The following is a 15318-nucleotide window of genomic DNA, read 5'->3' as shown; positions in this document are numbered from 1 at the left end:
GACCTGCTCTGTATATTTTTTCAGAAGCTGAGGAGCCAGCTCCCCGAGAGGAGCCGGGTTTAGAAGTATTAATCCTGCTTCCACCCATGCTTTGGGGAGACCGAAGTGCCTTGCCTAAGCTTTTTGTTCCTCAATGTAGAATAGTTAACTTGCCTCCTAAGGCTGTTCTAAGGCTAAGTGATGACTTGTAAAGCATCATGAAATGAAAAATACTGTGGTAGTGCTAATCACTACCACCCCTCAATTTAGCAGGAGTGACTAAGAGTATGTGTTTTATTGCCTTTGTTGATTGCTTTCCAGTTTGGGGCTGTGCTTAATAATGACTTCGGGCACAGCTGCAGGCATTTGGTCTGTTTAAATAGATTTAAGAAGTGTAGTAAACTGTTTACAATCAATCTGATAAGAATTGACTGAGGGGCCTGAGTGTAAACTGCTCTGCTGTCAGAGGAGGACAGGTATAGGGGAAACCTTTGCAAAACATTAAAAGCTTGGTGCAGTCCTTCCAGGTAATGTTTCATTAATGTCCCTTTAGTCGAAACCTTTTTATGTGAGAGCAGTCAGTTGAATAGCCTGTGCTGCTTGTGTTTGGAGCCTTGTAAATGAAATGCACAGTGGTTCAAGTTACAGGAATCAGCAGCTGGAATGGCTTCTGCTGTTAATAGCTCTTGACTGGAACAAGATGCTGTGTTCTGTCACTTCCACCCCTTGGGAGTCACCCATTGCTTTGTTGCTATATCTCACCCATTTCATTATCACATTTTTTTTTTCTTTTCTCCTCTTCCTTTTTGTAGAATGCTCTTGAGATCAAAGAACTCAAAAAGTACGGCCCCTTTGACCCATATATCAATGCCAAGGTGTGTACTTTGCTGTCAGCATTTCACTGCATCATTACTCCAAGCTGCACTCGCGTGCTTCCAGGTGCAATGTCATCCAATTGCAGTAATACCTGTTCAGTTTGCAGCTGCTTGGGGAGAAGTAAAATTGCAACCATTTATTTACTGTGGGTTTCTTTCTTCAAAGCAGTTGTAGAAACATAATTTAAGGGAAGCTTTTCCTTACTTTCCTGGGGGCTCCTTCATTGCTTAGCCTTGTAGGACTCACGGTGATGGTCAGTTTGCTTGATTTGGCTGGATGACTTCCAAAAGGTAATGTTATTTCAATTAAAATGCTCTAGGTATTGTTTCATGTGCTAATGTTGCTGATAAATGCAAAGAGAAGGAAATTTATTTTCCTGCTTAAACATGGATGCATTTTTTCTGTGGGCTGTTTGGAGTGAATTTTCATGCCTTTTCTCCTACAAAATGCGTAATCCTGTATTTGTTTGAATGGACAGCTAATTCTTTTGGTGGTGGCAGGGAGAAGGGAAGGCAGTAGTGTTTACACCTTCCTTCCCAAGTCCTTCATGTCCTGCTTATTGCATCAGTGTCTTTTTTTCAGTGTTAAGTCTGTTGTGTCGTCTGACCCTTCAGCCCTAGTCTCCTGTTCTTATTTTCTTGCCTGTTTTGCTCCTCTCTGCTTTTAGTTGATCTACAAAAAGGCACAACATAAGCACTTAGGATGCACTGAGGCTGAGCAATTGCAGAAGCAGATAGGGAAGTTCCTAGGGTCGCTTGTTCTGTCTACCAGTGCGTACACGGTGGTGTTTTCTCAGACACTCACCACTTTTCATTTTTATTTAAAGTGAAGCTGCAGGCACATGATGGCATAATAGTTTGCTGTTTTGTCATGAGATATTTCTGCTTTCAGCCACCATGCCACAGTTGCTTCCAGCCAATTATTTTGGATGCAGCCACCCATGGCAGATTTCTGTCTCTGAGTTTAGTTAAAACTTCCGCTCTGCTTGATCTGCAGTACCTTAAAAACACACTCAAAGTTCCTGAGCTTACTAACCACTGGGAATCAAGTTTATTGTTTCTGCAGACTTCCATTTCAGGAAAGACTCTAGTGCATACCTCTTTAAGCATAAATATATTTACATGAAGCTCATCCTTATCTGTGACTTTGACAAAAATCCAGCTGGGAATTTTATAGCAACAAATGTCTTTGATGGAAACGTGTTATAGCTGAGCAATTCAACCGTCTGAAAGGAGCTTTCTAAAATATTGTTGATGACTGAGTAAATCTTGCAGAAATGTTGAATGGGAAAGGCATGTGAAGATGAAGCTGAGCTAGCTTTCTTGAGGGGTTTTCTTTAGTAGGTATTCACTTTGGGGTTTGGCTATAATACTTGGGTTCTGAAGGCTCTTGGGATTAAGACTAGTGTTTTTGAAATCTCTGCCTTGGTTTTTAAGGAGCCAGACATGGCTTATGCACAAACTATTAGATAGGGTCATGAGAAGTTCTGACCAGCTTTCTGCTGGTTTCTGACCAGATTTGATGAAGAGCATGTGGAACCATACCTATCATGCAAACCTTGATGGGTTTTTTGATAGCCTTGTTGCAGGTGGGAGAACAAGAAAAAGTCCAGGTGCAAAGTGTAAAGGTCGTTGCTTGGTTGGTGCATGCAGCTTCTCAGCTCCCGTGCGGAATGAGATTTCATTTTGAAATTGTCAAAACAAGCTGTTCCATTTTTCCAAATGTTTTGGAATATTTAGAAGAGGGGAAAGGCATTTATATATGCCTGACTACACGTCAAAATGGTATTCTCTTTAGGAAAAGCTAAGAAAGCCAGTAGCTTCTTGCCTTCCTAAAAGGTGGAGAAATAGTTAACTTCCTGGTGTGCTGCCTCTTCTCCAACACCTTTTGATAAATAGCTGGTCCCTACAAAATGTGTGAGAGAGGCCTGAAGGACTTCTGAAAAGCAACAGGTTTAAGCAAAGACATGGAGGAGCAACTTTGCTCCCTAAATCTTGCTACTTTGGATTTGGCTGTTTAATCTGCAGGAAGGAGCTGACCAGTTGAGCAAACACAAAGTAGAAAAAGCTGCCACATAGCTCAAGGAGAAATAAACTGTGCTACACAAACTACCTTTGTCTTTTTTAATTGGAAGCAAATGAATAATGTAGATTGGGTTTAAAGTGCTATAAATCTAAATGGGCTGCTGAGGAAAGTGGAAGCCTACCATCTGGAGTCTGCAAATGAAACTGGGCAGCAAACCCACCCGCAGAGCTCCCAAAAGCTTTTTGGACATATGGGGATCATGCTTCTGAAATGTATTAGCGTGTTTGGCATTGGGCACCTGTAGGAACGCAGGAGGTCTGTTTATTCTTATTCTTGCTAATGGCCATGCCGTATAAGGCGCTACTGGAAACTGTGTGTGCTGCAAAAGGAGGGGGGAGGAAAGGAGAAGGATAAGTGATAGGGCTGCTCGTGCCACTCCTCTGGCCTGTTTTGGGCCTGAAGGTTATGACATGCCTTAGGTGTCACCTTTTGCAGAAGTTTGGATTTTGCTTAAGAATTTTTTTTTCTTTCATTTTGGCCTTTAACTGTGAAACAGCAGCTGCGCAGAGCGTGTCCCAGAGGAACAGCCACGTCCTGGGCTTCAGTATCAGACATGTCACTGGACCAGCAAATTAGCAGTTTTGTGTTGCGTTTTATTTTTTAACGGTGAGCTTATCTTAGAAATGTACAAATCAAGAAAAACCCTGCGAAGGAATCTCAGAAATAGGCTTGGATGGGACTTGAATCCACCTGGCCCCTCTCCCCTGCCCCGAGGCAGGATCAGTTCCACCTAAACCATCCCTGACCAGTGTTTGCCTAATGAGCTCTTAAAAACCTCGAGTGGCAGCTCCTCAATCTCCCTCGGCAGTTTGTTCAGACATTCACATCTTTGCAATTGGGAAGATAACTTATTTAAACCAATCTTCCTTTTTTCAAATGAAGCCCCGCTAGGAAGGGGAGCGCAGCCACTGTCAGAGAGATGCTTTAATGAGCTGTGGATGCTCCGTTGTAGTGTGTGATGAGGAGCCAGAAGGGTTGTTATATGTGGTATCTAGTTACCAGGGCTTGAAAAATTTGATGGGACCCATCTGAAGGCAGAGGCGTTTGCGCTGTTCCTGCTCCATACTTTGTGGTCGGAGGTGGCATCGCGTGAGGCCCAGTTTCTCGCTCCCAGCTGTGAATTAGGAGGGTGCTACTCTTCCTCCAAGAATGCAGCCCCCAGGTCCTTCTGAGCGCGCTAATATGCCCCCCCCCCCCCCCCAATTTTTGAAATTTGAATCCGTATGGCTTCTGGCTGCTGGAAAAGAATTTTCTTTTTCTGTCACCGATAAATATGAATGTTTGAGCTCTTGTGCTCATTGCTGAGGCTCCCCTCTGGTCTGCGCTTGGAGAGCAGATCCGGGAAGGGAGGCAATGTGCCTTGCCTGGAACAGCTTCAGGATTTTTGGCTGCTCAAAACTCTCCCAAAATGGAGACAATAAAGATTTATGCAATAGCAGGAGTTTCCAGTAGTCAGTCTGTGGTGGCGGAAACCCTTGCTAGAATGATTCAAGGTAGTTTATCACCTGGTGACCTCTGGTTAGAGGAGAAGTATTCTGGGGATTTCATCCCAAGTGGCAGAGCCTGGCCTGCCGAAGGAAAACGTGACTAAAATGAGACGAAGATGGGGAAAATCCTCAAGAATTCTGTTATTCAAGGATTTTGCATTCCCATTTCTGAGCCATCAGGCAGGTGTTTTGGGTTGCTGCGTACTTCAAAGCACCCTCGAGGGGTATGACTGGGCCAGGGCAAGATGAGATGGATGGGCTTGGTGGTGCCGTTCGCCCGGTGCACTGGAAGAGCTGGACTCATCCGCCCTTTCTGCAAAAAGTGGCAAACTCCCCGGCACTGCGGGAGCTGCCGCCAGCACTGCTGAGCTGGGTCGGGTCAGGCCGGAGCGATGGGAAGGGTGCTGAGTGCCAGCATGCTCCCGAGGGCTCAGTCTGGATCCTCACACTGATCCACAGTTCCCTTCTCTGGCAAATAAGGATTAATGCTACATACGGCCCTTTTAAATGCCTCGAGAGCAGCAGGTTAAGCAGAGCCATAGGTATAATCTCTGTAGTTCTCTGTTCTCTCCCTTTTTCCACTCCCTACGTGTATTTTATGTACAAACTTTTATTCTACAGTAACTTCTGTCCACTTGTATGTACCTCCCTTCACCATGGCTGCCTCTGCCACTCCAAGTATAGAGCCTGCTCTTTGACTTTGAACTTCTCTGCTAACAGTGATGCCGTGCTTTCCTTTCCTTCTCGAAGCCCCCGTTTCTGCATGTGGCTGCTGCTGCTTCCAGCCTCCAGAGCTTTTGCTTTTCTGCAAGCCGCGGCTGTAGAGCCTCTCCAGGACTTCCCACTTCCCTGACTTTTCACGTGGCTGAAAAATGATGCAGTCAAATACCCGATAAAAACAAACGGGAGTTTGCATGCATGACTCTTGTAATCCCTAGAATGACTTAACGTGGTAATAGGATTAGAGTACTTGCAGAACATGGCAAGTTCTGCAGCTTGTTTGTGGAATGGTGCAAAATATTGACCTCTCCTACAAACTAGAATCCAAAAAGGTGTGTACGCGCTCAAAGCAAAAGGGGCAAATTCAGTTCCTAGAGTAGCACTTTTAAATCTGTGGAAATAAGTGCGTTTCCATTTTAATGGGAGCAGTTCTTAAAATGATCTACTGTTAAAAAACCTCTACTGTGGTTCTTTCAACTAAATTTTAAGTGTGTAAAGTTTTGTACACAAGTTTTTCGGGTCTATTCAATCCCTAGATAAGTATTTCCAAAGCCCTTGAAATTCCTCTATGTATAGTTCACAGTAGTAAAACTAGAAACTTGAGGTGAACTTAACTTGAAAGGGGAAAAAAGCCAAACCTGTTTTGAATCTGGCAACGTTCATATTTTGCACCTGGAAGCGACACGCGTTAGGTTGCTTGTCCATAAATACTTTGCATTGCTGACTTTAACCTGACAGATGCTGCATGCATTAACTGGATTGGGCTTTTGCTATGGAGGCTATCACTTGCAGCTTGGCCTTTTTTCCCTGCCAGTTGACCCGAGGCGTTGACTACAAAAGGCTTGTTAGTGGAGTGATCTATCTGCCTTGCTGGATAACTTCTCAATTCACAAACTGCATGCGACTTATACGCACCCTCTTTCTACATTGACCAGCTTGCAAGCTTCAGCATTGCCACGGTGGAATGACTGTTATAATCAGGATAAGTAGGATTCTGAACAATTGAAGTTTAAATCTGAAACTGTGACGATTAAGCTACAGCAGGTAGAATCCATGCCGCAGTTTGCATATTACTTACTGCAATTCTTTATTTTTGTGATATCCCAAAGTGTGGGACGCTGCCAACAGATAAAACAGAAGGCATTCCCCAAGAGCTAGCAGAGTTAATGGGAATCCAGATACAACTCAGCAGTCCCTTAAACGTTAGCATGGTCTCTTGCTCCTGACCTTAATGCTTTGAAAGCTACCCCGTATATAGCATCTATTTCCCGTAGAGTAGATTTCCCATATCCGAGTAAAGCTCATTGCTCTGAGTGTTTTTGAAGCTTCTCCAGGCTTTTACTGGGTGGGTCGGTTGATGAGTTCGTAAGGGGATAGCCATGCCTGGTGAATGGCTAATGACATGATGAAAACATTGCTCCAGGCTCTGGTTAAAACTAGGCTGTCTGCTTCCCGACTGCTTGTTTGTCTTGTTTTTGCATTTAAACTTCAATGGTTTGAGCGAGGCACGGAGCAGCTCCGTTCTCCCCCGCTCTGACACGCTGGCGTTTGTGACCCTCCAGAACAACGACAACGAGACGGCGCTGCACTGCGCTGCCCAGTACGGCCACACAGAGGTGGTGAAGGTCCTGCTGGAGGAGCTGACGGACCCTACTATGCGCAATAACAAATTCGAGACTCCCCTGGATCTGGCCGCGCTCTACGGGAGGCTGGAAGTTGTGAAGATGCTCTTGAACGCTCACCCCAATCTTTTAAGCTGCAACACTAAGAAACACACTCCCCTGCACCTGGCAGCTAGGAATGGTCACAAAGCTGTAGTCCATGTCCTCCTGGATGCTGGCATGGATAGCAACTATCAGGTATCTAGCGTGTCCGTGTGTGTCAGGGGCTGGTCAGCTTGCTGGGAGACTGGAGAACCCATGTAGAAGTGGCAGGGAAAGTTACGGCTCACCGTCCTCCCGGCGGGGTCATTTCAGAAAGATGAGCGATTGCTTTGGGCTCTGAGAAGCTGCTTAAAGTTGGAGAAAGAGCTCCAGACACATAGCGAGGGAGGAGAAAAGCCCTTTCGCCTGAGCTGTCCTGCCCCTCAGTGTTTGAGCTCTTAGCAGTGATGGAGGCAAACCATTTCTGTTCCTATCAAGCCGCTTGTTACTATGCTGCTTTCACAGCAATAACTTGTATGTGATAGTTTCTTCTTTCCTTGTCTCCTTGCTAAGCCTTGGAAAGATCTTTCTTGGTTTCTAGTCTGAGCCCACACCTCTTTCCTAAGAAAGAATCTCCCTTTTCCCTTCCAAATTCTCAGCGTTATAATAGCGTGGATAGTTTGATGGCAGTTGTAGATATCCTTGCCTGCATTTTGTATGTGACGCAGCATATTTATCACTTCTGTAACCTTCTGCAACATTCCTCCATCCCCATTCCCCACTGTCTAGCTTCATGCTATTTTCCATTTAATTTGCAGACTGAAAAAGGCAGTGCTTTGCACGAAGCTGCTTTGTTTGGCAAGACAGATGTGGTACAAATCTTGCTGGCTGCAGGTGAGAGAATGATCCCCTTCCGAAGCAGTAACACAGTGATGTCTTCCCGCAGAACTTGAGGAAACCCCTTTATGGGGGCAGCTTTTTTTTCCCCTCTGCTCAGCTATTGAAGTATTGATCCTCAGAGAGGGTCATAGGAGAGGTTATCCCTTGCTTTGGGTGTTTTTAACGCCTTCCTCCTGGTGATGATTATAATGTAAGCTATGACTTGATTAAAGAGATGAATTTTCACATAATTTTCAGATGTTCTTGCCTTTGCCTTTCCTACACCTAGGTATTGATGTGAACATAAAGGACAACAGAGGCCTGACAGCTCTGGATATTGTGAGGGAACTTCCTTCCCAGAAGAGCCAGCATATAGCAGCCCTCATTGAAGGTAAGTGGTGTAGCTCTGTGTGTGGGCGGGAGGGAAAGGTTTTAGGTGCAAATTGTGCTGGTGTGAGTACAGGATTTTTTTCTCTGGTCCTGGAAAGTGCTGAAAGCAAAGCAGACTCAGGCCAGGTCACTCGGTGAGAATCTTAAGAGGATATTGGAAGAAACGGTGGTTAAATTCTTAGTGATGAACTGTCTCCAGAGCACGTGTTTGCAGAAGACTTCCAGGAATGGATTTAAGGGGGATTAGTTTGCTCGCTTAAGGAGTGTGGCATCACTTTTAGAGTTTAAATGGGCTTAATTGAGTTTTGTTTAACTTTATAAGTTAATTAAAATTAAGGGTAGTCTAAAGTCTGTTTGTAGAATGCACAGTAATGGCTTTAGAAATGGTTTTGGATTAACTCTACTTTGTATGTCTGTATAGGCAAATAGTCATCCGCTGATCCTATATCCTACTTATCACTTCATTGTGAAGCCTGGGCATGGATTTTGCAGATGAGATTTACAGAAAAGGCCTTGATTATTTCTGACTTATAAAGGAGCTTGGCCCTTTGTTTCTGCCCAAGTTAGGGAATGAAAAGTGGCATCTTAGCTGATTTCATACCTTGTAATTACGCTGTCTCAGTTTCCTCTCAGCTGCGGGGAGAAAGATCAGAAGCATACGCAAATGGTGTGTTTTATTCATGCTTAACATTTGAGAGCTTCACAGGTTCAAAGCACTTTGCAGACTTTAATTAAGCTTTGCCTCTGAGGCTGGTAGGTATTATCTCAATTCTGAAACTGAAGACAAAGACTGGCTTGAAAACTAAGGTTCTTGCAGGTGAGTGCTGATAGTTTGCTCCTGTAGGTTGAGCTGTGTGAGATGCTTGTTGATGTCTGACTTCATTTGCTTAAACTTAATGTTTCTGGCCTTTTCCGTGGTTAGGTGACCACAATTAGAATTAGTTTCTTTGCTGTCTTATGAATCCAGAAGACCAGACTGCACCTCTGTTTAGCAATGTAGCTTGTCTCTACGAAATGTGAGGTTATCTGTTCCCTTATGTTGCGTCTATCCAAGAACTTTGCAGCTTTCTCATTAAAGGCTCTGTAAAAGTTCGGAAACTATTCTCGACTTTGTGCATGTGATTAAAGAGGCTGCCTGCTTCTATTTTGGGAACTGAGCTGCAAGATTTAATAATGCACCTCATTTATTTTTTGGAGACTTAATCAGCTGACAGTTTGGTCTTCCATTCACAAGGGAGGAAATGCTATGTGCTAAAGTGGACATGAAGCTAGACTGACCTAAACTGCGTGTGTCACCCCACTTCGTTGCAGATTACACAATTGGGAAGAAAAGTGCCAAAGCTGCAGAGAAGACTGTCCAAGCACCGCTTGTTGCTGCCACTGATGCTGTGTGCCGGATATCTCAGGGTAGGTGTCCATGCAATGCAGCAGTCAGCAGCGCTCCTCTTCCTGCAAGTGCTGAGCTTCGGAGGGTGGAAGCCCTGAGTGATGCAGTTTCGTCTCCTCTTCTCACAGGTGATGTGGAGAAAGCGGTGACAGAACTGATCATAGATTTCGATGTGAACCCTGAAGAGGAGAGCCCGTATGAAGCTTTGTACAACGCAACGTCCTGCCACTCTCTGGACAGTCTCGCCAGTGGGAGATCTTCCGACCGAGAGTCTGTGAATAAGGAAGTGGAAACAAGTGGTGTTAAAGCAGCAGGAGTCAGGCCTGTATGTAGCTGTGTGTGCTCTTCTCTGCATGCCTTAGGAAGACAGATAGCTCCATTCCCACGGTTTTGCAGCAGGCTGCCAGTTCCCCAGCTTGAAGAAATCTTTCAACCCATCCCTGACATTGATTGGAGCAGGCAGGAACCTCTCCTTTCTGTACCGGCCTGTTCACATTCCCTCCGTAGCATTGCCCATGGGTAGCTGCTTGTACGTGCCTGAGTTTCATCCAGTGTTGCATCCTTATGTGGTCTGGTGCCTGTGAATACTGATGCCTTTGAATTTTGGTTTGTCAGAGCGTTACATGTAGCTGAGAAAGCCTAAGAGAAAGCTTTGGAAACTGTTCTGTGTAGTGTTTGCCTCATCTCACGCCCTCTGCTTTGCCCAAGAGAAGGCTCTAAAGAAATTATCTTTGAGAACGTCCCATGCTAAACCAGTTGGTAGCAGAAACCCTTTATGTGTATTACTTGCGGAGCTCTGTAGAGGGTACTCAAGGCTTTGCAAGGTAATGTGTAGCTACTGGAACTGTCTCCAAAGTCTTCCTCATCTTCTGTTAGTTGCATCTGCCACCTCCTTAGCAATCGGTGGCAGCACTGCTATGGGGCAGATGGGATGCTGGCCGTGCAGCACGCTGTGTCAGCTTCAGGGCTGGTTTTTGGGTTGTGTTCATAAAGCCTTTTCTACTGATATTTTTTGAATGGGCAAAAAGCAAAGCAGCAAGGAATAATCAAACTGCTGGTGCTGCAACCCTGCTTCCTCTGGTTCTGTAATGAGGTGCATCTTTTTTCCTGTACTACATGGGCAAATATAATAGAAATGAGACACGCAAGCTTTAGAACGCAGGTGTTTCAGCCAAACCTCTCTTCTGGGTATGCAGTACAAATGCAATATCCTGGCACTACCTAAATCTTGCTGACTTAAATCCATCCACGTACTGTCCTGTGTTGACAGTGTCTGATGTGGAATAAGCTCATCTCTACCGCAAGCAACAGAAGGTGAGAGACTGAGCTGCAGTGAAAAGGGAGAAAAGAGGGAGCTGCTCCAGGAGGTTGCTGGAATTTCTCCCAAAATTTGCTTGAGCTGTTTGGAACAGGCGGTTCAGCCAGGCTCTCTCTCCATTTGCCGTTAGATGGAGCTATTGTAGGGTGAGAAATTGCTTAGAGCTGTGTTTGGATCTGCATTAAGGCAAGATAGTACAGCTCTAACTGCCCATGGGCAGGCTTGGGATGTTTGAGGAATGCAGTGCACCACTGTCTCTTGATCTCCCCAACATTTTTCACTACAAAATGTGCCTCTGGAATTACTTACTCCTCTTACTATTTCATTAAGACACAAGCAATGAGTAGTCCCTCTCTACCCATTTGCATGAGTTCATTACTGCCTAACGCTGTGCCACAGAGACTGCTAGTCTAGGTCTGACTGAACCAGCTGAAGTAATGAGGCAATAAAGCTGTATAAATGGCACCTTCCACCCGAGCGGTTTTATTCTGCTGAAAACTTAGCTGGTGCCCACGGGGGTCTGAGCTGGCCTCGTGCAGTGTTACCGCTGCGCTGTAGAGGTGGGTGGTCTGTGTTATTATGGTTACTGTGCCGTACCGCGAATCTGCAGGAAGGGCCGTGTGCCCTGTTGTGCATCCTCCTGGAGAGGAGGAGGAGGAGGAGGAAGGATAGCGGCTATTATTAAACTGTTGCTGTTAAGACTAAGTTGCTATTTTACCTAAATTAATTTGAGGTGGTCTTTACCACGCTGCATTTACAGCAGTGTGGGTATAGTGTCAGTGGAAGCAGAAGAAGAGACGTTTTAAAACACAGCAATTGACAGTGGTCGTCTAATCCACAGCGGGAACGTCCACCCCCGCCTGCCAAGCCACCCCCTGACGAAGAGGAGGAGCAGCACGTGGAGAAGAAGATAGGCCACGGCGCTTCCTGCGAGGTACGTGGGTCTTGATCCGGGATGGTTGATAGGAGCATGGTTTAAAGATGAGTTTTAGTAATCTGGGAGGAGCCGAATATGATATTACCTCCCTTGCGAATCTAGTTATGAATATGAAGTATTCTTTTGCTTTGGCACAGCTGCTGTCACTCGCCATGGGAACTTCCTTTATGTGATTCTTCCAGGGCACCTCTGCTTTGACCTTCAGCCTTACTTTCCTATTCTAGGCTGGAAATTCCCTTAGGAAGAGATTTTCTGAATCAGGCAGTCATGTTCCAGCGTGGGCTGCCGCCCACTTGTAACGATCCCACCAAATGCATTTCCACTTGAGACTGTAGCCCGGGGGACCGTTAGTTCATGTTTCCTCTTGGCTTCCAGTTGTGGAACAGATCCGTGGGGCTGTGGTTTCCACGGAGGTGAGCAGGGCTCGGCCACTTAACTCCAGCTGAGATTCTGGCCCAACATATGTAAAAGATGCCTTTTGCAGAGGTCAGTGTGTGTGTGCACTGCTTTTTGATGAAGCTGAAGCTCCCATATGCTGCACCGCTGCTCCTAGGCTTCCTATTGCACATGTTTATTCACCTGCCTGTGAATGTATGAGCTCTCTGAGAGGCCCTTATCCTGGCGGGGGCGAAACCACACGTGTGTCTTGGAGACTTCTGCTGACACCCAGTAAAATTTTCAAAGCAAAAAATAATCTTGTGGTTTTCCTTGCTTTTCCAAATGTCTAATGTTTTGGAGTAAGATGCTTGTAAAACAAGTGAGGTGTCTGCTGCCTCTAGCTGTCAGAGCAGGCTTTAGTTCACCAGATGCTTTGCTCTGAACGTGTTGCTTTACTGAAGTTCCTCCAAGGTGCAAACGTGATCTGGTTTCTGAAGTATGGCAAACACACGGTATAAGGAAACAGAGTTTGCTTTAATAAAACTGGCTTTTATGTAAAGGGTAGAACTCCGATCAAAACATAAACAGTAAAAGCTGAAATGTGAAATTGTGGACTGGTCTCTTCCTGCTGTTAAAATGATTTTTCCAGCCTCTGGTAACCCGTCACAGAGCTGGCTCTCAGCGGAGGAGAGCTGGGTAATGGGTCACCGCATAATAGGAAAGTGGAACCTGTTTATGAAGATAAACATGAGGGAGGGAAACGTGCATCGACTGCTCCTGCTGCCTTATCCTGCCATATTTAATTATAAAACACCTGCTGTGTTGTCCTGCTGTTAAAGGCCTTGGAAACACGATCCGTTAAAGGAAAACTTGCTGGCAGAGAGACTTATGCACTGAATGAGTGGTTGGGGACATCTTGATTTGCAACCAATTTCATTGACATAAATGACACGCGGTGTGTGTAGCTGCCTGGAGCTGACCTTCCAGATGTATCGATAAGGCGGTGTGGGGTCTGACTGATTGCTTTTCCCTGCATGCTCTTTCCGTGGTGCTCAGCTTCTCCGACTGTACCTGGGCTGATCGGGTTCAGTTGGCGTCAGATGGGGGAGGGAGGAAGGGTGGAAAAACATGGGAAGAAGAATCCTAGTTCTGGCTTGAACTGCATTATTTTCTTTCCCATGGATGTAAATAACAGCTTTGAATCTTGCTCCTTTATCAGCTCTGACTGGCGATAAGAAACTTAGGACAAAATGTTAAGAAAAATGCGGGAGGGGAGAAGCCATTGAGCTTTTTGATGTGATAGCCCTAAGGATTTTTTTTTCTTTTTGTAGTGCTGAAACTTGCCCATTACGTATCACCGCAGTACATGTTCCCGCTGGGCTGGGCAGGCACAGAGAAGCAGGAATATGTTTGGGGAATGTTGTAGCCGTCCTAGAGCAGCATCCCGATCTGCCTTCCTCAAAACCCGGGCTCACGTTAGGGCCAGGACAGTTAGTCATCGAATGTTCTGGGTTGGGCCAAACTAATTTTAAAAGTAGTCTTTTTATTCTGCTGCCAAGATAGAGCTATCAGTCTAAGCAGATGTGCACAAACAAGAAACTTTTAACGTTTTTCCATGATGAAAGTTAGTACAAAAAATGCAGAAGAGCTGATTGTTTGTAGGGTCCTTGAGTGCCGCCTTTCACTATCAGCAGAAACCTTCTGGGTTTGTAGCTGAATAAGTCTGCGCTGTCAAATTAAACTTCAATTTCATTTGTTTACTACTCATCTCTGGAAGGGAAGTGCAAACAAAAGACAAGGCGCCATGATTATTCTAGCAGATTTGTCTGCAGCTCTGGCGGGGGGAGGAGAGAGGACCAGCATGCGTTACCTTTTAAAATAGCGTCCTTCAAAGAAGCATCCAGTGTTGTGGGTTAAGTACGCTTTGTAGAGCACGCTCATTAGTAAGTCTCTTTATTTTTAGGCTTCGGTCTTAGTGCAGGGATGTGGAACGCAAACCAAGATGTATAAACGAGTGGAAGATGAATCAGAAATTTTACTTGCTCTTATTGCACCTGGTTGCAGAACCTGCAAAGTGAGCATAGCTCTCCAGCAAACAGCGGACTTCATTTTGACGTTTTGAGTGAATTCAAATCTGAAATTTTGATTAAGCTTTAGAAGGATGAGAGATGGGGAAAAGAAAGTGTAATCAAGCCTATGAATACATGCACAAATGTTTACAAAGTAAAAGCTGAGGTTTGCATGCATTTAGGGAGCTACAGTCTCTGAATGTGTTCAGTGCATTTGAAAGAGGACAGCATGATAATCGTCATCTGCAGGAGTCTTCGGAGTATACTAATGCCTGGCGTGAGGTCCAAGCTACAACTGCTACGACAGGCTGCTGCTGTGCAGTATTTTTCCAAGAACTCTGGCAAGAGTCTGTTACCCACTGTTACAGTCTCTGATGTTTTTGTGCCACCATCTGGTCAGAAGTTTTTCCTTAATTTGCTCATTATGAGCTCCTTCACCTGCGAAGGATCTGGTCTGCTTGGCAGCTCATGCTCGAAGCAGGCAGAATAAATACTTTCTTTGCTGGGCATGGCCCATTTCCTCCCCTTGCAAAGCTGATTTAAAAGCCAGCTGGGCTTATGCCGAAGCAGTGCACGGATGTAGGACGTCTGTGCTGCTGACTCCTCTGTGTCCTTCCAAGACGGTTTAAACGGCTTCTAGGGGTCCTGGCTGGATCGCAGCTAGGTAGGTACTGATCTGCCCTTGAAGCGGCTCTGATGCTTTCACTTTGGGGAAGAAATTGGTGGCATGTAGTCCAGTGTCTGGACAGTGGCAGTTCCAGGAGTCTGTGCAGAAAGCAAGCCCTCCCTGGGGTCTGCAGCGTTCAGACCTGCTCTTCCCTGTCTTGGCAGGGGCAGGATTGCTCGCTCCCCGGCCTGGGTTTGACCCCACGGCGGTGGCCGGGGTTGTGGTGGGCACGCGGGGCTTCTGGACGGGGCCGTGCCGCTTGCCGGGGTCTGGCCAGGAGATGGTGCTGGAAGGCAGCTCGCCTGCGAGCCCGGTGCAGCCCCGTGGGCCCTGGGGAGCAACAGCTCCAGGACGGTATGCCTGGCTCCCTGAGGATGTCGGGGGCCTGCGATCTTCGCTGACAACTGCCTGGCCGCAGGTAGACAATGCTTGGGTCATCTGCAGCAGGATTCATTTGGATCCTGTGCCAAAACCACTTGGTGCACGTGGATGGTGGCTTTCCA

At 45.9% G+C, this 15318-nt stretch overlaps 1 protein-coding gene across 11 annotated transcripts in view; it reads left to right on the top strand.

Moving 5' to 3' along the window:
* ANKS1A (ankyrin repeat and sterile alpha motif domain containing 1A) overlaps positions 1-15318 on the top strand; it is a 106880-nt gene that overhangs the window by 31962 nt on the left and 59600 nt on the right. For 7 of the 11 annotated variants that reach the window (XM_026111959.2, XM_026111955.2, XM_026111953.2 and 4 more), the window contains exons 4-10: positions 792-854; positions 6710-7006; positions 7609-7684; positions 7959-8060; positions 9371-9466; positions 9575-9771; positions 11606-11698. In XM_026111959.2, the coding sequence (XP_025967744.2) occupies positions 792-854; positions 6710-7006; positions 7609-7684; positions 7959-8060; positions 9371-9466; positions 9575-9771; positions 11606-11698 (924 nt within the window). Of the gene's footprint in view, positions 1-791; positions 855-1006; positions 1146-6709; positions 7007-7608; positions 7685-7958; positions 8061-9370; positions 9467-9574; positions 9772-11605; positions 11699-15318 lie in introns of those variants that run through there. The other 4 variants (XM_026111960.2, XM_026111957.2, XM_064497984.1 and 1 more) reach the window with 2 other exon arrangements.

This window comes from Dromaius novaehollandiae, chromosome 27, assembly GCF_036370855.1.
Source record: "Dromaius novaehollandiae isolate bDroNov1 chromosome 27, bDroNov1.hap1, whole genome shotgun sequence".
Taxonomy (NCBI): Eukaryota; Metazoa; Chordata; class Aves; order Casuariiformes; family Dromaiidae; genus Dromaius; species Dromaius novaehollandiae.
This window is presented reverse-complemented; position numbering and strand designations above follow the sequence as displayed.